General features: G+C 39.7%; 1 protein-coding gene across 2 annotated transcripts in view; it reads right to left on the bottom strand.

Annotated features, from left to right (window-relative positions):
* The window catches only part of DNM3 (dynamin 3), a 404,911-nt gene that overhangs the window by 128,999 nt on the left and 250,701 nt on the right, over positions 1 to 25,211 (bottom strand). For both annotated transcript variants that reach the window (XM_063426168.1, XM_063426167.1), the window contains one exon: positions 13,563 to 13,672. In XM_063426168.1, coding sequence (XP_063282238.1) covers positions 13,563 to 13,672 — 110 coding nt within the window. The remainder of the gene's footprint in view (positions 1 to 13,562; positions 13,673 to 25,211) is intronic.

The raw sequence follows: 25,211 nt of genomic DNA, 5'->3' as shown, positions 1-25,211 counted from the left end.
TTTTTCCCAAGGCACAGTGCCCTGTGGTGGTTCCTATTGTCCCAATAGCGCATTCTTTTGTTCGTTTTGTATATTTTGGTATTCACCACCGACTACTCTGTTTTCTGGCTCTCCCGACTCAGCTTTGTTTCTCGTACTTGTGTATTTTTGGTTCCCCTGACTTGGCGCTGTCTGTCTGTTTCTTCTGGTAGGTTTTCACTCTGCGTGTTGGGTTGTATGTTAAGCTGGATAGAAATGTGTAAGAACACACAGTGCCTCACAGTTTGTTGTGTATAGGGCTATGTAGCTGCAGACTGGTCAGAGTGCCCATGATGAACCCTATCCACCGCTGAAATCCCCTTTAACCCCTTAAAGGGAAACTCCAGTGCCAGGAAAACAATCCGTTTTCCTGGCACTGGAGGTACCCTTTCCCTCCCACCCACCAATCCCCGGTTACTGAAGGGGTGAAAACCCCTCCAGTCACCTACCTGAGGCAGCGGCGATGTCCCTCGTCGCTGCTTACTTCTCCGCGCCGCTCCTCCTTCTGATTCCGTCAGCCTGTGGGCGAGACTGATCCCGCCCACCGGCCGAGGAGACCTAATGCGCATGCGCGGCAATGCCGCGCATGCGCATTAGCGCTCCCCATAGGAAAGCATTGAAAAAGATTTTCAATGCTTTCCTATGGGGAAATGAGTGACGCTGGAGGTCCTCACACAGCGTGAGGACGTCCAGCGACGCTCTAGCAAAGAAAATCTTTGCTAGAAATCAGGAAGTTCCCTCTAGTGGCTGTCTAGTAGACAGCCACTAGAGGAGGAGTTAACCCTGCAAGGTAATTATTGCAGTTTATAAAAAACTGCAATAATTACAGTTGAAGGGTTAGGAGTAGTGGGAGTTGACAACCAGACCACTCCAATAGGCAGAAGTGGTCTGGGTGCCTGGAGTGTCCCTTTAAGGACACATGACATGTGTGACATGTCATGATTCCCTTTTATTCTAGAAGTTTGGTCCTTAAGGGGTTAATGGGGATGTGAGCATCAGAACTGGACTATGGAGAAATGGGAGAAGGTTGTCTGGTCTGATGACTCACATTTTCTCTTTAGGTGGATGGCTGGGTGTGTGTGCATTATTTAGCTGTGGAAGAGATGGCAGCAGGATGCACTATGGGAAGAAGGCAGGTGAGCTGAGGCAGTGTTATGCTATCGGCAATGGTCTGTTGGGAAACATTGGGTCCTAGCATTCATGTAGATGTTGATTTGACATGTACCACGTATCTAGAGATTGTTGCAGGCCACGCTCCCTGATGGCAGTGGCCTTTTTCAGCAGGATAATGCTCAGTGCCACACTGCAAATAATGCTCAGGAATAATTGAATGAACATGACAATGAGTTCAAGGTGTTGCTTTGGCTTTCAAATTCCTCAGATCTCAATCCGATTTTCCATCTAGAACAACAAATCCGATCCATGGAAGCCCCACCTTACAACTGGCAGGACTTAAAGGATCTGCTGGTGATGTCTTGGTGCCAGATAGCACAAGACACGTTCAGAGGTCTTGTTGAGTCTAAACCTAGGCACAGGAGAGCTGCTTAGGCAGCATGAGTGGGACCTGCACAGTATTAGGCTGGTGGTTTACGATGGGTACCTACACAATATTAGGTAGGTGGTTTTAATGTTTTGGCTGATCAGTGTATACTATCACGCTATAGCATATTTTTTTCATTTTCTTTATTGTGGACATGTATAAAGAAAGACTTATAAACATAAGTTATGAATATATCATTAAATCATTTTTTGCTTGACGTGTGACATGCTGATATGCTAAAGCTATAGCTGTCAAGATAACATTGAATTTGCCTACTTTATTGTCCTGAAGTGGTTAATGAATAAGCATATACTGGTATTGCAACAGCTAAACCATTTAATTTTATGATACACTCATTTATTGATTGATTTATTTATTTTTAAATGTATTGTCAAAAAAGCTCCTGGGTCACTAATGGCTTTTCTATAATGAGAAATATATTAATTTTAGAGCAAATTATTACTGATCTAAACAATTTATCTATCAAATAAATGGCATGAATAAAATAAGATTTGTTAATTAATGCTACATTTTAAGGAAACCAATTATGTTGAAATATAATAAACATTTGGTGGCCAGAAGGGCACTAAATATACTGAGTCATCGTGCATTCCTTTTGCTGTTACCCAAAATTCTCAGCTATGACTTTTGAAAATCCACTCCAAAAATAGGAACTTGCAAAGGACATAGTCACATCAAATGAAAGGAACTTAAATAATTTTGAAGAATGTGGTAAACATATGTATTTTCCATGATTCCAGCAATTAACTGACATTAATAATGATTGTCTTACTGTATTCGTGAACTGCAGTGCAATGAATGGTCACACTAAACAGTAAATATGCTTTGTATTAAAATAGTTTAATTACACTCCGCGCCAGCAAGATAACAGTAGGATTATTTAGCTATTATTTTCTCTAGTTCCTGAATGAGGTGTCATCTCAATGACTTTTCCATGGCTTGACTTACATAAAAACACTTGATGTCATTGTTATTTTCTAACATTGAACAATGGTAAGTCCATCCAGAGGCAATTATATTTTAATTTCACACGGATTTACCTTTTTATCTGCACCACTTTTGTTGCCAAATAAATAATCCACATAAAATGGTGCTGCGTTGCAATTGTATTTCTGTTTTGGATTTGAGTAAGTAATATAGAGATCAAATCCAAACAATTGTCTGGAATTAAAGGGTTCCATTTCCAGAACTAGCTACTGTAAGTTACAATATTGGGATAACTTTTAATTTTTCACTTTAATCAAAGTCAACTCACCCCCCACCTCTTCAAATACAAAGCAGAGTAGAATTTATGGGTAAGCCTGCATGCAAGGCGGGAGAACAAAATATACCAGGAAACGCCTGAAAGTCAGTCTATGAAAACCATATGACTTCTCAGAATATCTATGAAACAGAGAAAGATGTGTGAAGGAGTAAAACAGGACATAGAAGGGCGGGAACAAATGATTGAGGTAAAGTGATTCTCCCATTTTATGCCCACAAAGCTTAACAAATACTTTTACCACACATAAACTAGATGTTAGACGATATCATGGTGGAAAATACATCATGATTGTGAACAGCACTTTCCCCTATAGTGATTAGCAAGAGGTATAAGGAAGAAGTAAAAGTTCTCATAATAAATTGATAATATCATATTCGAGTGACATGGCAGGTGGGCTTACATCGAATGGCTATTGGAGTTACTAAACAACCTCCATTACTTTAAATATACATAGGGATTTGGGCTAGTGCGCAGGTAACTTTTTTTTCTTTGCTTGTTTTTTATGTATTGGGGCTGATGTGTTCTATGGTCATTGCTGCCACCCAGGAGTAGTGGGAGTCTGAGCGCAGGACTTTTCTTTGCATATCTGTATTTGCTTTTGTATCACACAGCCATGTTACAATGCTGCCACCCATCCCATGTGTTCCATATTAAGGGTTAATATGTATGTAGGGATTTAGAAAAATACCCCTCTCTGTCTCATTAGAGATTTCTCTGCCTGAAGCTCAAGAAAGCAAGGTGAATTGTTAGTGTAGGACCCACCTAAAAGGTTTGCCTTGACGTGGCAGGTGGGCTTACATCTAATGGCTATTGGAGCTACTAAATATCCTCAATTTATTTAAATATGCATAGGGATTTAGGCTAGTGCGCAGGTAATTCTTTTTTTCTTTGCTTGTTTTTTAAGGCAAGAATAAAACGGCAATATTAATTTCAGTGGGATGGTTTGGCCACCATAATTATTTTTAATACATATTAAACTAATAGTGAGCAGCAGAGAGGTTCTAAGAAGGAGCTGTCCAAAATTCCTCTGCCATTGGTCGCAGATTTGGGCAGCCAATATGTGTACATGAAGAAGTGCAAAAGGAGGTTGAGAATAAAATATGATGAAGCATGGGTAGGGCTCGTTGGAAAAAGTGGCAAAAATTGGACAGACAAAATCAAAGAAAAGTCATGGAAGGGACAGAGGCTCACATGATGAGTGTACGGTGCCAGGGAATTGGTCAACAAAGGTACAAGGAAATGACACAAAGAACACAGGTAAAAATTTGAAAGTGACCAGAAGATGGTCAGAGAGGTTACACAAAATCCCCCAAAAATCCATACAAACCCATAAATCATAGAGAGAAAAAAGAAAATATACAAAGATTTGTCATGACAAATACTTAGGGAATCAGATTTCATCTAGAAGTGGCATGATCTGTCTAACAGCACAATTGTGAGAAAAATACATAATTATTTATTGCTTCTTTGCACAGGCATCTGAAAATGGAAAGAGAGATAAAACAGATAAGTTTGTTTAATACCACAAAGCCAACATAAAGGCTTGAGGACCTTTAACCTGTTATGGGGAGAAGGTCTGTGCTTTCCAGGCAGGGATATGCAGGATAGGTGTGTCTTAGAGTAAGTATCACACCTACTGAATAGAGTATTTATGCTCTTAGTAGGAGACAGGAGAAATGGAAATAAATAAAAACATGTGCTTTTCATAGCATTAAGGGAAGAAACCCTTAACCCCTTAAGGACCAAACTTCTGGAATAAAAAGGAATCATGACGTGTCACACACGTCATGTGTCCTTAAGGGGTTAAAGGGACATTCTAGTCACCATAACAACTTTAGCTTAATGAAGCAGTTTTAGTGTATAGATCATGCCCCTGCAGTTTAACTACATGTCTTATGAGTCCTCCATTTCCTTATTTTTTTTTTACAATTGCAAAGAATCTATATTTATGAAAAACTGATAAGTGACAGGTCTGCTTTCACCAACGACTATATATAAATTCACTATTTATAAATATGCCATATTATTTATATGATGTAAAAAATATTTGCACTAATGTAGGACAACAGAGACAAACAATATATGTAATACGCAAAAACAGCATATATAATAAGAAAAAAACAACTATAATATTTAGTCCACCATTTAAGCATTTTAGTATGACATTATTTCAAACTTAGAAAATTGCATAAATAATGGTACTTTCAGAGAACTAGTTAGTTGGAGTCTGATAGAAAGCTCTTTGAAGAAGCTGTCATACTGTGATGTTTCCTGTTGTTTCTGCTGAATATACAGTATGCCCCACAGTGCACATCATCTGTTATGACTGGCACAGACAGAGTTGTCATTATAGTCTACTAGAGTTGGCTTCTATTCCATATACTTCACAAATCAGTCTGTGAATAACACTGGTATATGGAAAGATATGGTAGACATGTTAAAAAAATACTGACCAAAAAAAAGAAAAGAAAAGGTGCTATCATATATTTTTGTTCATTTTCTAAGTCCAGCAAATTAGAAAAAATCTGCATGGAGAAAAAGAAAGAACAAAACCATTTGAAATTAGAGCTTTTTTTTATATAGAAACATAGAATGAGACGGCAGATAAGAACAGTTTGGTCCATTTAGTCTGTCCAATTTTCTTAATACTTTAATTAGTCCCTGGCCTTATATGAAGTCTAGGATAGCCTTATGCTTATCCAACACATACTTAAACTTCCTCACTATATTAACCTCTACCACTTCAGTTGGAAGACTTTTCCATGCATCCACTTCCCTCTCTGTAAAGTAATACTTACTAAAATTATTTTTACATTTTTGCCCCTCTGATTGGAGGCTGGATGCATTCAGCCAATCAGAATACACATGACATTCCAACCCAGGTCATTGATCAGATATTTCACCAAAAAATGATAACCTAAATGGCATTTCTGTGTCTGCTATAAAATGCAGAGTTTCAGCGATAATAAAAAATAAAAAAGTATGTTAATGGGACACTAGAGTCACCAGAACAACTACAGCTTAATGTGGTGTCTATAGCCTGTCCCTGCAGGCATTTTAATGTAAAGACTGCCTTTTCAGAGAAAATGCAGTGTTTACATTACAGCCTAGGAACACCTCTAGTAGCCACTCCTCTGACAGCCACTAGAGTTGGCAGCGCTGGGTCTGTTCTGAAAGCTCCCCATAGAGATGCATTGAATCAATGTATTTCTATAATGAGATGCTGATTGGCGAGGGTGGCATGTGACATCAGAATTGGCTATCTCAGGCAATCCAATGCTTTCCCATGGGAAGTCACAGGCTTTGACTCAAACAGCCTCCATGAAAACAACGGTTTTATCTCCTACACTGTTAATTGAACTTTAATCACATACGAGACTGCAGCAGGCTCTAGCAGACAATTAAAACACAGTGAAATAAGGGAAGGTAAACAGTTACACTTTTTCAAGAATTGTGTAGGAAAGCTATGTGAATCTCAACCAAGGGAGGTGTGGCTAGGGCAGCATAAAAAAGTGTTTTAATAACTTTTAAAAGGCAAATAATTTAACAGTAAGACTGCAGGGCATTATATACACACCAAACTGCTTAATTAAGTGAAGTGCCCTCTAGTATCTAGTATCTATTCCAAAATAGCTTGGCACTCACCCCTTCAAAATCATTTTTTTTTGTTTTGCCTTGGTGCAAACCCACATTGAAAATATAAAGATGAATAAGGTACGGTGCACTCGTAGGTCACAAAATTACATGCGTCCATTGCAACCTGTTCTGGCCTTTCTCAAGAGATTATATATATATATATATATATATATATATATATATATATACACACACATACACAGTCATTGGAAAAAGAAAGTACACCCTCTTTTAAATCTATGGTTTTACATATCAGGACATTTTAATCAGTTGTTCCATAGCAGGTCTTAAAATAGGTAAATACAATCTCAGATGAACACGTGAAGAACACATGACATATACTGTACCATACCATGATTTATTTAACAAAAATAAATTCAAGACATCAAAAAAACAAAACAATCATAGTACAGATATCAATAAAAAAAGGGTAATGAAGCTCCTCATACTTCCTCTTTAGTGATGCAGCCGCACCAATAGTAGTCAACCATGTAAACGCGATGAAAAATCAACCAGGTAAACAGAGAAAAGCAGTGTTTTATGGAAAGACAGAGGCTTCATATTTTCTATTTTAACAAGGAAAAAAGGCACGAGAAGCTGACTGAAGATAAAAGGTATGGAAGGTAGAATCTTTGGTCCAGTTGGCCGTGGCTAAAATGTCAGAGAGGGATCCTCCAGCCAAAAGGGCTGAGGAGGCAGCACCACGACGAACCGGATGAGCTCCAAAGGAGGCATCAACACCACTAAGTTTGAGAAGCCATCTAATCCAACAATTTATCATAAGGCAGGACACTGGCTGGTGGGGCCGAACGTAGGAAACTAAGAGAGGATGCGTAGGATCCCGAAAAAGTGTAGTAACAGAGATATATTATTGTAGGCAAAGCGCCACACAGAGAGAGGTCCTATCTGGGAAATAGATATAAAAGACTGAGGATGACAGTCTCTTAGTTCTACAGGAAATAGAAAACCGAACACCTTCGGGAGAGAAAACTATACCGTTAAAAAAAATCTTATGTCGGAAACTCTATGGAATGTAACTAAACACAGGAGAAAGGCCAGTTCAGTGGAAAGTTGTCTCAACAAGAGGTCTGTAGTTTCCAAAAAGAAATTGCAAGACATCACAGAATTGGGACTATGAAGGCGTAGGATGTCTGGCAAGACTGATGCCACGCAAGAGTCTTCAGACCGATGGGTGTCTACCCACAGCAAAGTCATCAACAGGAGTGTGTGCCACTGAAAAAGTGGAGCAAAATAGGTTAATAGTTCTGTAAGACTTACCTTGGTCAAAGAGTGAGGATTGGAAATTCATAATGCAATCTATAGGTGCTGAAAAGGGATCAATATCCATTTCCATACACCAGCTATTCCAGATCTGCCAAGCAGAGAGGTAGGAGCGCTGAGTTCCAGGAGCCCATATATCCCATAATAATCCTTTAGCAGTAGTCAAACGTCCCGACATACTCCTAGATCCCCTGAAAAGGTCCAAGCCACCAACTGTAGATGATCCTGAATAACCAGCGGGTGGAATTCTCCAGTTGGACTTCTGATGAGATCTGGAGACAGAGGAAGTTGCACGGGATAATCCACTAACAATTCAAGGAGGTTGGGGTACCAGGATTTTACTCTTGACTGAGGGGTAATTAGTAGTATTGTCACACCAAGTACTCTGTGTTTCTGCAGAGTCCGAGGGATGAGAGGAAAAAGGGGAAGGCAAAAGCCACCCATTGAGGCCACAGTTGAAGAAATGCATCGACAGCTTGACATGCTGGGTCTGGAAACCAGCTGACAAGCTCCTCGGTCTGGTGATTCAGTCGGAAAGCAAAAAGGTCTAAGTGTTAAGGACCACGAGCCTGTTGAAGAAGCTGGAATACATCCGTGTCCAACTGCCAATCGCTGGCATCCCTCCAGTGGCAAGAGAACCAATCTGCCACTAGGTTGTCTGGGCCTGGGAGATACTTGTCATGAAGGGAAATGTTCCTGGTCAAACAAAATTGATAGAGTTGTTTGTCAAAAACAAAAAGAGTTTGGAACCTCCTAATCGATTTAGGTAGCGGACAGCGGATACGTCGTCTATGCGTAGAATCAGAGAGCAATTGTAGGCATCCTTCGCAAAGTTGTGTACAGCGAAGGAGCCAGCAATAAATTTGAGGCAATTTATATGAAGAGTCTGCTCTGACAGTGTCAAAAGTCCTCCGGTGGATAAATCTAAACTAGTCGCGCCCAAACCGGCGAGACTGGCATTTCTACTTCATATTGTAGAGCCACTAATCCAATTCCAGTCTGACCCCTTTGGCCAGGGAGATGAGTGAGGACCTCCAGAGGTAGAAAGTTTTGAGGCGTTGCGCTGACCTGTAGTGTAGTGGTCCTAGGAAGATGGCCTGAATAGAGGCTGACAGTAGGCCTATGACTCTGGCAAGGTCGTGGAGATGGGTACGAGGAGAACCTAAAAGTCTCTAAATGTCCTTCTTCATAATTTTTATTTTTGAGAGAGGGAGTTGGAGAACAGACTGAACCGAGTCCATCTGATAACCAAGGAATTGTATGGTCTGTGACGGGAGAACAGAAGACTTCTCAAAGTTTATTACGAATCCAAGATTCTGTATGAGTGCAGTGGTCATTTTCATGTGTAGATAGAGTATGTGGGTCCTGAGCCATGATGAGGATGACGTCCAGATAGATGATGGACCTCACGCCCTGAGATCGAAGGAGGGCCATAACTGGTTTCATGAGTTTTGTGAAACACCACGAGGCGGATGAGAGGCAAAATGGGAGGCCAGAGTTCGTGATGCCAGAAGAATTGAAGGTAACTTTAATGAGAAGCGGCAATTGGAATCATAAGGTAGGCATCCTTAAGGTCGAAGCAGGAGAACCAATCTCCCTCGCAGAGCAGGTCGCGTAGAAGGTGTATGCCTTTCATCTTGAAGTGTCGATAAACAACAAATGGGTTTAAATCTTGTAGGTTGATATTAAAAATTGACATGTGTTTATTCGGTTCCCTGATAAACTTATCACCAAATAAAAGGCCATAGCCCAGTTTTCTTGACCCAATTCTGCCAGCTTAACATGTATCTTATATAGAACAGCTTTATGCCATTCTGTAGGTAAGGCCACATTAACATTGCCAAAAAGGCAGAGGGCCCTTTGAGCCCACTCGCGCACCATGCATGGATACATAGAGTTATTGGAAAGGGCTTCTTCCGCTAGAATGAATATTTGAATAAGTGGTCCGGCAATGTCTTTGCCAGATCTGGTGAGAAATGTGCCCAAGATATATTCAAACTCTGGTGTAAGAGTGACTTTATCAGGGATAATTGGCACTCGGCTCGGAGTTTATTCCTGACCTCCTTATCAAGACTTAACATTAGGAGGGAGTAGGGCAGGGGACCAAGCTGACCGGAGTTGACCATCAATAGAATTGACCCCGCTTACCGCCATCCCCTGCTCCCACTGATCCAAAAAACCTCAAAGACCTGAGAGGAACCCTCCCAGCCCAGGAACCGCAGCGCCAGAAGTGGAGGGAACAATGTACGCACCCTCTGCATTTTATCCGGCTTACCCGGCTCTTGCGGGCTGACTTGGCCGTCTGGGATTCCTTTTTGGCCTCCTATAATGGCAGGTCGTACTGGCAGGCCCCGGAAGTCTCTAATGCGGACCTCCATTTGTTTACAGATGCGGCGGGCTCAGCCGGCTTTGGGGCCATTCTGGGCGTCAAATGGTGCGCTGACTCGTGGCCAGAGGCCTGGCAGCCGGCGGGGCTCACTCAGAGCTCACTGAAGCTCTTCCCTATTTTGGTAGCTTTGGAGGTATGGGGTTCCCTGCTGGTAGATAGACGGGTGGTCTTCCATTGTGACAACTTGGGAGTAGTGCAGGCTATTATCCAGCTGTCTGCTTCTCCCATCTCCTGGGGGCGCCGAGTGTCCTGGTGATCCACCTGGGGGGGGAATGATCTGGGTTCAGTGCCCATTTGGGATTTGATTTCGGCAGTGAGGCGGGACTTAGCCCGCATTTTGGTTTTGTTCTCCAACGTGCGCTTGGTCTGGTCTGAAGTAATTGCCCGTAACTATTGGCGTGGCGCCAGGAGTCAGAGTGCCATGGAGCGTTGCCGACGCAAGTTAAACAGGCGGGTTTACCAGTTTGTTTTGGGAGTTCGGGGGATCCCGGTCCGCCATAGGGTTTTTGAGCGGGAGGCGGCTCATTTTTTGGGGGGGGATGGTGTACACCTACTGGAGGTCGGGCTCGACCTTTTTAATCTCACCCTACTGATGGCGGTGGAACAGGCCATGGGTGGTTTTGGTGGGGAACTGATTTAGGGGTAAAGCAGCGGGTCTGGTGGCGGGGGTATGTCCTTGCCAATTAAGTTTGAGGAGTTATGTTTAAGGATGGAGTAAGTTCATTATGTTTGCAGGTCTCAACCTCCCCTGCTTCAAAGGGTTAACATTAGGTTGCCTGAGGTGTCGTGCCCATCGAGCGTGGATAAGGTCGGCTGATGGCGGGCATTAGAAGGATATGATTTTATGACGAGGGGGAGGTGAGAGGAAGTGGTGATTAGGAACCACTGTATGTTTATTGGCAAGGACGGTTGGGTCACTGTATAACACTATGTGTTGAGTTATATATGTATATATGTTAATGTATGATTATTTATTTCTAACAATTTGGTTACAGAAAAGAAGAGTTTTAATAAATAAAGTTATGGATGTGTTATGCAGTAATTTATTTATGTTATAATAAATGCTGTGGCCTGTTCATCCATACTAAGTTGTCTGTCGTTATTGGAGGGTTGAATGGGGTTAGTAATGTTTATGTTGCATCGTAATTCCCCACTACGTACATACATGTATTTTGACTATTCCTGGTTAAGGTTCCCCTACCAGTTAAATATGCTATTGCAGTTTAATTTAACATTTTGCATGTTCTAGTATTATCTTGGCAGGAGGTTGAAGTTACATTTAATGCTGAAAACTGCTATTTGGTTAACATCTATGTTTCATAGTATACCCGCATTTGATCCTGTCTTTTGGTAACTCATCCAAGTTGTCACTTCTTGGTTAGCCACATTTCATGGAAGCATTTGCCTTTTTCACCTTGTATCTAGCAATTTGAGTAGGTTACCTTAAATTACATGGGTCCACGATCTGGCCCACACATATTTTACACTCTCAGATACTATCCTACGCTTTTACCTTTAGGTTGCTGTACCTTACGACTTCCCCCTCTTGCTCTATTTCTACTGTGAATCAACATTTCAGATTCTTACGGTCTCAGGTACGACATTAACGTGTTACTTAAATTTCTTAGTCCCCTATTAGCAGATGTTACTGGCTTTTAGGGTTCCAGATGTCCGCATAGTGTATATTTTTACAGCCTCTATGCCATAGGCTAAGTGGTCTCGCGAGGCCAACACCCATCCTCATACTCTGAGGTATACCCCCATCGATCCAACGATAGATATTCGACATGCATGGATGCATAGAGTGAGCCTCACCTGTCACTCCCATACTATCTTCTGCGGGTGTCAGCCTCTCTGCTTAATTCTCACAGAGAGGCTGACACCCGCCACAACGTTCGGTGGCCACAATATCCCCTCAGGCCAACGCATAGTTAGAGCCACTTGGCAACTAACAGGGCCTCATCTGTCAACCTTTAAGTGAAATTCTTTGCCTCTTGGCAATAGCTAGTCTGCCAGTACCAATCAGGTTTCACACTAATGGTAATAGTACTTAGGGGTATGATCTAAGTATGTTCTGTATATCCAGAGAAACGAGAGGAACTGGACGTGTATATGCACAAGCTGGTGGATCTGGGGCACAAATACGGTGGTATGGCCTTCTATGATTACCACCGTTCGTTTTCAGCAAAAATGGCTGACTCAGTTTAAACTTTAATATGGATTGGAGTAGACTAGGTATTCTGCAGACACTTTGCAGGCCTCAGTACTCTGCTTGTGCAGTTTGCGCATCCACATCATACTCAACGAACTTATGGCCTAACACGGCAGAAGTTTTGCAGGGCCACTTGGTTCCTTACACATCTATGAAATCTGATGAGATAATTAAGGTTAAGCTGGGTCGAGACATTGTCTTTCTGTGCAAGTCCAAAGTTGCAATAAATTCAATGCTGGTACTTGTGGTTTCAGTTATTGCAGGTTATTGCACATTTGCTCCTACTGTTTCCGTGTATATGCACAATACACCATATTTACTCAAATCGAATACGCATCTTCATTGGCAAAATTAAGTCTCCAAAATTTGAATGCGTATTAGATTTGAGTACAAAGGATGAAATTTGTTGGGGCGAAATTTGCATCGCTGTGACAGAGATGCAAGACTTGGTTTCTGTGTACAGTAAAGCTGTACCTCGCATCTTTGTCGAGATGCGCATTTCGCCCCGGCAAATTGCACATGGGGGAATTTCACCCCAGCGAATTCGCGTTGTATGCACCTTGCATCTAATTTGCCATCCGTACTCTAATCTAATGTGCGCAATCAAATCTATGTTGTATAGTAGTATCTTCTTGTACAAATGAAAAAACACACACACATATATATACACAAGCATTCTGTGTCCTTTAAAAAAACTATATACAATATGCATGAGGGCAGTTAAAGATAAGCCCTTAAATTTAAGTTGTACAAACATAGTGCAAATAGGCTTTATTTTGGTTCAGAACTTGGACAATTACCTCCGTCATTAAAGGGTTAATAATGTAAAACACGCTCAACAACATATATAAAAATGTTAACCCAAGGATAGGAAATACATTTGTATTTTTTGGGTTTAGGCACAGAATTTTAACATATCTAATCAACACTGCATTAGATAAATAGCTAGAGTTAGGATTCATAATATTAAACCTTCATATAAGGGAATACATTTTCTTTTTTCAGTCCTTTTGTTAATGGAAACTATACAGGTGAGAGCAGGTCAGCTTTACATATCTAGTAAAGACAGCATTGCTAAATTACCATGCAGCATACAACATTTTGTATGTTTGGAAAAATATCTAAAGCTCAAAGACTAGGAAATGAATTTCTTTTCAATACGTGCTTAGCATTACATCTCAATTTTTTGTCCTGGTCATACCTTTGCTCCGTGTTGAACAGCGCAAAGATGTGTTTACTGGACATGAATCCTTTTTCCACATCACGGACCTTCAGGTTGTCCAAAGGTAGCATGTACTTCTTCTCTTTTTCCTACTCGGAAAGAAGAAGCAAAAACAAACCAATAAGCCTGGATACAGTAGAGGTCTTACATAGTGCCAAAATTGCACAGCATTACTTCCTTCACCTCAATTAAACCTAAATGAGCTTGGCAGCTGGATAGGACTGTTAGCCAGTCAAGGAATATCTGAGAAAGCACAGTGCCACCAGCTCCTGCTTTCAGTGCCACATTGCTATCAATACATGCATTGTGTGTTACTCTTGTGACTGCAAACATGAACTTGCACTGGATTGCAGCAATTATAAATCAGGATGACTGAAAATATAGTCACTGGGCCAATTGGACTTTGCCAGAGTTTTAATCAGATCAGGTGTACGCAGTTTAGAGACTGACTGATCTTGTTAACAACATACAACAGAAATAACAGATTATTTATTCAAAATATACCATTGTGTTATGCAGTATGGACCAAGGCCATAACAAATTGAAACTCAAATAACCTGCAGAATTTTCCAAACTCACAAATTTTTGTCTAATTTGTATCACATTGCGATTCTTTTTGTTTTTTAAAAAGAAAAATACCTAACTAAAAGTCTCATTTTAAAATAGATGCACAAATAGAACAAATAATAATGATACCTCTGCTACCGTTTGTCTCAAATCCTCACGGTATCCTTTAGATTGTAAGCTCACGGGCTATCTTGCTAAGCACCTTGAATAAAGAGCTTCAAAGGCTAGATATTAGCTTACGGGCAGGGCCCTCTCTACATTTTGTATTTGTCTGTGTGTATTGTACATCCTCCACTAATTGTACAGCGTTGCAGAATCTGTTGGTGCTTTATTAATACCAGTAATCAATAAATAAAAATAAAGTAGTAGGCTGATGAGTAGACTGCTAATAAAGATGTATCAATCAAAATTATGCGCACATTTTTCATTTTCCAGGCATGTACTCATCAGGGACATACCCATCTTCTTTCTTCAGCTACTTGTGTATCTGCCAGAAGTCATGTCAAAATGGTACTCTCAAACATGTGCCAAGAGAACAATATTGAGGTCTAAGGAGATCTAAAGAAGCATGAGATATTGGGGCGGAAATTCTGTCTTTGTCAACCTCACCACTGCCCAGAAAACAAGGTAGTGCTTTATTTGTCTAATGATATATTTGGATTCCATTGCACTTAACATGAGTATATCGTAAAGTTTATAAAGATTTTACGAAATACACAAAATTGTCTAGAAGGGACAGATCACTTTAAGAAAGTACATTCTTATACTTCAGGCAGGATGAATCACATAAATTTAGCCCAAGCAGTCGTTTCAGGAAAAAATATTCAGATGATCCATTATGCATATATTTTGCAATAAACTGATAAAAGCATTTTTACACCATTTGGTTCACAGATTAAGTGAGAAGAAGTAAAAGGAGGAGCAGTAAAACATGTATATTTGTATAATATATTTCAATGAATTTCTATGGTTAAGGAACCCAAATCACACTGTGCTCCACAGATTTCTGTATAATGTGAGAGTGGGAAAGGGGGTTATGTAATTTACGTCTTAGAGTGGTAAAGTGAATGCCAGATTCTGTCGGGAGAAATTAGTTTCTCAACTAATGAAGGCCATTGGTTCAGTTGAGGTGAAGATAATTGAGGCTTACTGATAGTTATATATAGAGACCAATTCTCCTGTGCCTTTTGATAAGTGATATGAGAGGCCCCCACAGATGCCCAGTCCTTAGACAGATGCCCAGTCCTTAGACAGAGATATATATATATATATATATCTCTGTCTAAGGACTGGGCATCTGTGGGGGCCTCTCATATCACTTATCAAAAGGCACAGGAGAATTGGTCTCTCTTGGGCTCGAATGAAAATGCCCAAGGAAACTGGGCATCTCTTGAACTTCACCTTGCTACAATAGGTGTGATGGATAGTTAGAAAACACTTTTCAGGTTTCTACTGAAAAGGGTCCAAGGGACCTCACTATTTTAATTTTATCTAATATACTTATTGTCAGAGAGAGTCAATCGGTTCACTGCCTATAGGATGTATACCGCCTTTGAATTTTAGAGTTGTGTGTATCCATCAGAAAGAGGCAGGTGTAAATTTTGAGGGTTAACTGCAACTGGAAGAACTTAATGACAAGGTTGAAAATCAATCACTAACTAGCTGCTAACGGATCCCATTATATTTAATGATGGCTATTCACAGAAGCAGGAGCCATTATTTCCCAGCCGCTAATGGTATGATTTTATATTTAGTGGAAGCCATTCACAGTAACATCAGACAGTAATTCCCTGCCGACAGTAGTGACTGCCACTATTGTGAGCAACAGCTTGTTGGTAAATCCTTCTGACAACATTAGAAACAAGTCCTGTGTGTATACACATTGGCCACCGATAACATGGTATTGCAAAACCCAGTCAAAAATTACAGACTGGCTTTGGCTTATATTTTTGATCAACTCTATGCAAATTTCTAGCATTCAGACCTGATAAACGATATCCCACAATGCATGCTCATTCTGTGTGGAGCCCTTTTTTTTATACTTTTTTTTGTTGTTTTGTTTTTAAAAGTTGCATCAGAGGTTAATTAATTTTTTAAGGTGGGGGGGCTGAAGAAAAGAAGATTATATATATAAATCTCCTATTTACTAGACAAGATCCCATTTGAGAATGTCACTAATCTGATAATCAAATCCGCAGCCTACATAGCTTTCTATGGTTTCTTGAGACCTAAAGAATTTTCTGTGGAGAAGGCATCCGACTTTAAGTCATGCCTTAAGAAAAAACACCTAACTAAAACACAAGACCACTATATCCTGTCAATCTCTCGTACCAAAACGAGCCAGACTGGCCCACCTGTAGAGATGAAATATTACCCAAGTGGTGTCCAATCCACATATTGGATAATCTCGTTAAGACACAGCTTACAACTGACCCCGAATCCCCACTATTAGCCATTCAAGGGAAACCCCTAACCACTAGACAGTGCATGCTTTACATTCGTACGTTGTTACTCAGGCTAGGACACAACCCGCATTCATTCTCTGGCCACTCATTCCGTATTGGGGCGGCCACAGCAGCTTCCGGTAATCACGTACCAACACATATCATTAAAAATATGGGACGTTGGGAATCTTCCGCATACAACAGGTACATCCCTAATCCAGAGAAAGAAATTAGATTAGCTTTCCATGAAATGTCTAAATAATGTATTGCTAAATAAAATATGTCTGACAAAATAAATTGTTTTCTTAAATTTTTGCCCTCTTTTTACAGGTCTAACCTCACGTCGTTTTCCAAAGTTAAGAACATTAGAGCCGTAAACTCACTAAGTCCCCCCCTCAAGATATTGAGACACACTAGGATATCTCCAATGTATCCACCCACTGATCATTGTCCAGCCCCAGTTCTTTAATCTGAAGCATCCACCAAATGCCCATGGATGCTCAGTCGCTAGTTTATTAGCGCAGCAAGCAGGCACTGGCATTGGCCTTTTAGTGGATGTATCCTCTTGCAGCATGAGGGAGTGGGGGCAAGAGTGAGCTAAAAATCCTCCCTTTCCCCTTTTAACTATTTGTCCGCTTGCTGTTGTTTTTGGGCTGCATAGTAGTAGTAGTTCTATTAAAAAATGCATGATACAGTACAGGTTGGTATAGATCAGGAATTCACTACCTTATTCACAACATTAATACCGTTCACCAGGATGAATCTCTGTATTTAGCCTATTTACAACTTTGGTCGTCAATACATGTTGATGATTGTGTTACCATTCAGTTAACATTAGTAAATGTAGCACAGGTTAGCATGTTTCATATATATCAAATAACTATACCGGTAAGGGAGCCTTGTTCCAATAATCTTGACGTTGATCTACTACAACTAAATCAGTATTCAATATATAAGAACATAAAAAATAAATGTAAAACAAAATCACACATGGAGCACACGTTTCACAATAATCTAATATCTTCCCTCTATTGTAACTCCCCTCTTTGGTTGTGTAGGACCTTACTGTTGTAATTATTGACATTCAAGAAATCTTCCTATAACTCCCATGTTTGGATTTGTTTCCCAGGTCTTTTTGAATTTGCATACACAAGTTTTTCACATGATCCATTTATTGATTCTAGACTAGTTATTTCCTCTATTGAGGGTGCGTTTCCTTAAATTCTCAATATTGTTTTCTAAAATACCAATATTTACCGGCTCTTAATAACCCTTTAAGACCAGAAATGCAATAGCTTCGAGGTGATAAAAGGCTCATCAGGAGCAGATAAACGTTATTGTTTTGGAATGTAATCAAGGCTATTGTTGGTAGTGAAGAGGTAAAATAAGAAATCTCTTAAAAGTTGTATCAAGTAAAACTGAAAATGATATTTAAACAAATCTAAATGATGTGTACATTAGATACATTGGACTGTTCTTCTGTCAAAGTAATTGGAGAAAGATGATTTGAAAATTAGATCACTTTGTTTTGCTACTTTTCAAATATTTTTTCTGCTACAAGTTATAGAGACATGCATTTAGTAAAGCTGTAGTTACATAGAGAATATAACACATGGTTTCCTTTTTTTTTTTTAAATGCAAGTTACTAAATCAAGCATAAATGGATAAATGAATAGTGCACTCTGCCTTCTTCATTGGCCCTAAAAGTGTAATTAATCATCATCTCTAAACAACGATTACCATGGAAACAATTGTATATACATCTAATGGGTAAAAAAAAAAAAACCCCAGCATTTGGATTTATTTTCTTAAGAAATAATGACATCCAGGTTTGGCATTTCCTGTTCAAACGTTTGGCTTAATTCAGAGTCCCTGGCTATGCCTCAGGGCCCCTCAATTCTTCCAGACGTCCTCAGCTGGCTAAGAGCTTTGTTCCCCACACCCACCCCTGTCAGTGCTGTTTTATCATTATGTCTGGATGTGATATTCCTGGCAGACTTAAGACTGCAAAAAAAAACGTTTTTAATATTTAACCCTTTCTGTTTTTGAGGAACTAGAACACTAACAAGGAGCAAAACTATGCAATTTATATGGTAAATTCAAAAAAAATGGATCAAAAAATATTCTCAAATGCAAGCATAACTTCCACGAATATGTTAAAAAAGTGACTGTTTTATATCAAGCTAAGGAACATTAATTTCTTTAGAATATTTTATGAAGCGAAGCCAGCAATTGTGTTTCAGTTATTTCTTTTTCATTTTTGTTTTAATCAACATTCTTTTCAAAATTTACTTTAGCTTGAGATTTAAGCATATTTGTTATTTAAAGCAAATATCAGAAAACTACCACTCGGATTTAATCACCATCTTCAACTTTGGTTTCTTGATCTTCCTTTAAAACCATACAACATCCTTTAAAACCATATAATCCATATTTTCCTAATGTGTTAACATGAACACTGGCTGTTAAAATGTCTATTACTCGAGAAAGGAAATATCTGTATCAATGTTTTTCCTTTAGTTTTGTCACAGTGAGGATTTATTGCATATGTGTTAAATGTATAGATATGTGCTTTAAAGGTAGAAGGAAAAAAAGAAAAAAAAGGAAAAATATAAATTTTGGACAGTTACCTTTTATTTATTTATTTATTTTTATAAATAAACTCTAGTACTGCATGCTGTAATTTATTTAACTTCACAGCCCTGACATTTGAATTCTACTTTTAATTTGCATGCATTTATGTAACAGTTTCGACCTCTTCTAAATGGTTAACATCATGACAGAAATACAGTGGAGCATAATCACGAACCTGAGAATTGTGTTGAACTGATAAAGGAATTGTATTATTTAGGCCAAAATGGCGAATTTATTCCAGGTTAGCTATTTTAATTTGAATTCTGTTTGTCACAATATGTAGAGCTTAAAGAATGAATCTCAAATGTTTTTGTTTTGTTTTTTTTAATAGCTAGTGAATATTGTTGTGCTTATTTCCCAAGGGTTTATTCACTAAACAGTGAATTGAAACCTAAATAGCTAAATTAAGGCTAAACCAGCCAAGCTTTATATATAAAGGGATATTCAATAAGTGAGAATTGTTAGGAATTTAAAGTGAAATCCAAATGAATTTCAAGGCCAAAGTAGCCAATCTGAACTATTCTCCAACTCCGCTATGCTTCTAGTGTGGCTATAATGACCTTAAATTTAAAATGCAGATTGAATTTCCAACAATTCTCACTTTAGTAAATAGCTCTGTTGGTTTACCTTTCCATTTCCATACTGGCAACTCTCTGCAATGATAATGAACCTATTATTTTTTAATAACCTTCTAATTCTCGATTTGTAGAGGAAAAAGTATGTCATTTTTAATATGCTATGTAATTTCACTAAAACACACAGACATGGTTGTTCACTAAAGTAAAGGATTGCTTGGCATTCAAAGAGAATTCAAAGTGAATTTAAAAATGTAGGCCAAAAAAAAGCAGAATTAGAAAAGTTACATTCAGTTTTCAGTTTCACTACTTAACCCTACTTTTAAAATTCACGTGGAATTCCCTACAATTATCACTTTAGTGAATAATCCCTTTTAAACATCTATGCATTGAAATATGACCTTCATATTCCCATATCATTGGAGACAATTGAGAGAATCATGCTGTCCGACGCTTGAAAATCTAACCCTTTTATAGTATGACTTTCCAGAATGTTCCTGGTGCAAATAGATTTGTCTAACTTGTTTGTCATGTAGATGCTAACAAAGGAGTCTCACCTTGCAGAACCACTCTGGACACTGGATGTGGATCAATTCTTAACTGGTTCAGTCATGGACTATTAGATTGAACTCAATGGTATACTCACTGAAAGGTTAGATGGCAACATGCTCACAAAATGTAAACCAAAGTCACAGAAATTACGGATTACTGAACAATTCACTTGTGGCCACACGCAATCCATTCTTGGCTTAACTATCTAGTTTATCTCTTCCTCATCCAACTCTTTAATACGGGAAGATTTTATGATGGCAACCATAGTGCATTATTGAACCTCATTTAAAGATAAAGAGCTAAGAAATATGAACTAAAATCATTTAAAGGCTGCACTAAATTATGAAAACGAGTTCTAATTCAACTGTTGCATTCTTTTCAATTGTCTGCACAAAGAGTAGATTTTCCTTGTCATAAAATTCAAGAGAAAAAGTTCTGTTTTAGGCTTTTATTTCAAAGCACCAGAGAAGCCTTTATGCTGTATGCCCCTAATCATTCTACCATCTGCACACACATGTGTAGCTTTTGGTTTTACTTCAGACTGATTTTGTTTTTCTACGAGTACTGTTTTCTTGTGGAATTGTCTGTTGGAGATATCTGTTTATTCACTAAACAGCAACAGTGTCCTGCTGACATGCAAATTTATGGCCAAAATTCACTGAGCTGGGAAGCAAATCTTTAACTCGGTCAAAGTGGTGGTTAGTCCAAATCACTTATTTCAACCTTTGCCAGTAGCAGTCAGTTATCAAGTCATCACAACTAGTAGATTAGTGAATAAACCCACTGGGTTTACAGTAATAAAATGCTACTGAGGACTAACTTCTATTATTGTATATAACATTCCCATGAGCAACAGGGTTATCGGTAGAAAATTGTTCACAAAATATATCTGGGCCCCAGCTTTCTTTACACTCTTTTTTGCACCTCTCCACTTCCCAATAGTTTAACTTCCATTCTAGGTCTACATGTACATTGCTACAAAAACAATTACCGATACAAGCAATATATCCTATCCTGTTATCTTAAAATAAATGTTTCTAAAGTTATGATACCTCTTCCTAAATAGAGCATGTCAAGTAAGATGCAAAGGCATATGCATTTACATTTTTTGAAAACTTACAATTAGTCTCTATGATCTTCCTTGCTTCACTTCCTGCACATAATAAGGAAGGCCCTAGAGACTGTCGCTTTTCAAGCACTGTCCTAACAAAGATGCATGTAAATGTCTGGTCCTATCATATCCTAATGTTAGGTATGTGTTTTTTTTCTCAGTTATTTTCTACATGTACATCATATTAAAAAAAAAAAAAAAAACTGGGGGCGGCGCTTGACTACTGAAGCGAATGGTCGCATGGCTGAAGAGCTCCAGGCCACAACAACCAAAAACTGCGCTTTCAGCCCTTATTAACGGGTTAATCTATCCCCGTAGTGACCTTAAAGCATACCGGCTCCAAAATGGGGAGGAAAACAAAAAAACTTAAACCAGACAAACCCAGACTGGACTTACAGATCGACGAACTCTGGCGGAAGGCCCAGGGCGCAACTAGCTCCAAAATGGCGTCCATGCATGGAGGATGCTCAGATTTTTACGAGGAAACATCCGATGAAGCAGAGGAAATGACCCCTCCGGCCCAGCCACAACGGCCACCGGATCGGAGACAGCCCCAGCCAACCGCGGTAAAACCCACGCCGGTAAGCATGGAGGCAATCAGAGAGCTGATGGCGGAACACCACCAAAAAATCTCGGCCGATGTGGCGTCACTCAGGGAAGCCTTGCAGGGCCTAGACGGCAGGCTAAGGGTGGTGGACACAACCTTAGAAACCCACGGCGGCCAAATTAAGGAGCTGCAGCAAGCTATTACAGAGCTTAAACAGCAAAACGAAAAGACTGAGCTGAAACTCGCCACGATGGAAAACAACCGCCGCCTGAAACACTTGAAGATCAGAGGCGTTAAGGATGATATACCTGATGCTGAACTGCCCCACTTCGCACGCAGGCTCCTTACAGCACTGCTGACCCCGAAGTCTGCTAAGGCAGTGACGCTGGAAGGCTTATTCCGCATCCCAAAGCCTGCAACAGCCCCGACCACAGCTACTAAAGATGTGATCCTTCAATTCCAAACCCAGAGGGACAGAACCGCAGTCCAGACAGCTGCCAGAGAACACCCAACTTACCTTTTTGAAGACATGAACCTTGAGTTCTATGCGGATCTCTCTGTGGCCACCCTGGCTTGGAGGAGAGCCCTACGGCCATTTACTGCCCACTTGCGCACCCACCACGTGAAGTACCGCTGGGGCCCTGCGCACACCCTGCAGGTTAACAAAGGCGAATCTACGCACACCATTAGGTCCCTGCAGGAAGCAACGATGGCCCTGAGGCATCTAGGCTTACCCCTGGACATGCCTAACTTGTCTAAGCCTCCGACGAGTCTCACACAACCTCCACGCTGGGCAACAGCTAACGCCCCGGAATTTGTCCCCAGGCGGCCATCGGGCTCACCGGCAGATGCAGCCAAAACCTGAACTTTAATGAAGACTGAAGGTCCCATAGCCCAGGGCTCCTGCCCATACCGACAAGAACTTTTGCCTGATCAACTACCTGCATTTCCGAGACTCTTATGTTCCCGGTCCCGAATGTTTATGTGGCTTCCTATGTACGACCACTACCAGGGCAATTACTGCCCCATCATATATATTGCACTTCAGGACAGTTGGCTAACAATACCCGGTGCTCCCAAACACGACACCCACCACGTTGAGCCATGGACTGACCTATCTGCCTAAGTGAGCGGATGGCGTCAGGGGACGGCTTGCGGCTCCTTTTATTATTATTTTTATTATTATTATTGTGCCAGCGCCCATCTGGGTGAGAGCGGGACTTATTAAGTGCATATGTAGTCTTTATACGCTGCATACCTAGCGATGGTTATGTACCCTTATATTTGTCCTAGCGGTAGGACAGCCTGCCATCACACATCTCACATTACCCCCTTGCTTGAGAGGCCAAATGTTCCTCATGCACCTAACACTGCAGGCCCAATCCCTACACGCTATAATCTGGTTATGGCTTATCCCGTCCTAGGCCAACGCCTCTCACAAGCATACTGTAAATATCTCTCACTACATTACTGGCCTAGCTGACCGATCCCCGGACGTCATAGCCCAGTTAAACGTCAGCCTGCTCATGACATATAAACACATAAAGCTTCTCATGCAGATGTTCCACTATCAAAGACCATCCGGTAACACATACGCCTGTTTTACTAACATGCTTGACATGTCATCTACCCTCTTCCTCACTCTCCCAGACAGGGTACAGCAACATTAGCATTGACAGCACGTCTGTCTACCTGAATTCGGATGTTCCACAGGGTATAACTCCTATCATCCACCTACACTGTACCTGAGCATTATGATAGCTGCCCTTGCTATTATTTTACTATTTTTCTTACCCATTACGATTTGTATACACGCTTTTCTTTAACTTCTGTGTATAAACATTCGACGTTTATGTATTGCCTGTTTACCTCTCATTTAAAAAAAAAAAAAAAAAAAAAAGTGCTAGTATTTAAATGCCATACCTGTGAATTGTTGTAATAATCTTGGACAAGCTTAATATCTTGTTAAGCATAATCATTTCTCTGTCTAGATAGAACAGCAATGATACTTTACTCTATAAGCAAGAGCTAGATACGTTCACCTAGCATGTTAATTCCAAAGGTTCTAGGATTAACCAGTTACTGTCTTCTTAAACATTATATGTAGACCTTCTGTGTAACCATGTTTTTTTCACATAAAAAAAAATAAGTGCTGTTAATGATGCCATGATACTGTAAAATATGTATTAATTTCATCGGCTTGTACCCGCTATTGTGGCGATACAAGCGTGTGTGTTAAATCTAAGCACTGCAAAAATAAAGAATTTAAAAAAAAAAAAACTATCCCAAAAAATCTATTTCCTTTGCAACACTTGATGAAAGGACTATTATATTTTTGAGGAGAAGGTTATCGTTAAAAAAGAGCATTGTGTAAAGTCCATGTTTCTAGAAATGCTGATTGCCTTATTTTTATTAATTGAAATGCCGTATGTTTTTATTAATTAACAATGATGTTTCAAAATGAGGCTCACCTTTTGTTTCTAGCTTTACAATTACATATAGTGATGTGATTACACATAACATTCATATATACTATAGACATATGTTATGTTTGCATTTTAAATGGTTGAATTTACACAGTAAATGTATTGAAACTATGGAACATAAAAAAGAGAAACATAGAAAGATGTTTTTTCTGAGTACAAACTACTATTCTTGTATTAGGAATGCCTTTAAATTTGAAACCAACATTAGGTAAGTAATTACTGATTGGTGTGGTGGGGATGTGGTTATTTAATGTAAAATAGAGCCAATCATGTACCTCATAAACTCACTCACACCTCCATGCTCCGATAGCTCCGCAGCTGCTGGTACACATTTGTGCGATTACCATAGCAACACACTCTTACTTAGTTAAGCGTTAGAATTCAACATGTTTCCTGTGAAACAAAACAAATTCTCAACTTTCTATTTCTATATATTTATAATAAAAACAATTTATTTATTACTGGTAATTATAAAGTGCTTACATATTCCGCAGCGCTGTAGTGTACAATTGACCGATACAAAAGGTAGAAGACTCTAAAGATATTGCACTTTATGACTAACACTGTTCAGTATAGAGGCTTGTAATCACAATGCACCACTTTCTTTCCCAAGATTAGTGGGAGTTTCTGTGCCACCATCAATTAAGTCTCTTTCTGGTTCCTGATATGTTGGAAATGGAACTGGGGAGACGGTGTGATTCTCTCTCTCCAG

Source organism: Pelobates fuscus, chromosome 7, assembly GCF_036172605.1.
Source record: "Pelobates fuscus isolate aPelFus1 chromosome 7, aPelFus1.pri, whole genome shotgun sequence".
NCBI classification, from domain to species: Eukaryota; Metazoa; Chordata; class Amphibia; order Anura; family Pelobatidae; genus Pelobates; species Pelobates fuscus.
The sequence above is the reverse complement of the archived record's forward strand: the minus strand, read 5'-3'. Positions and strand labels throughout refer to the sequence as shown.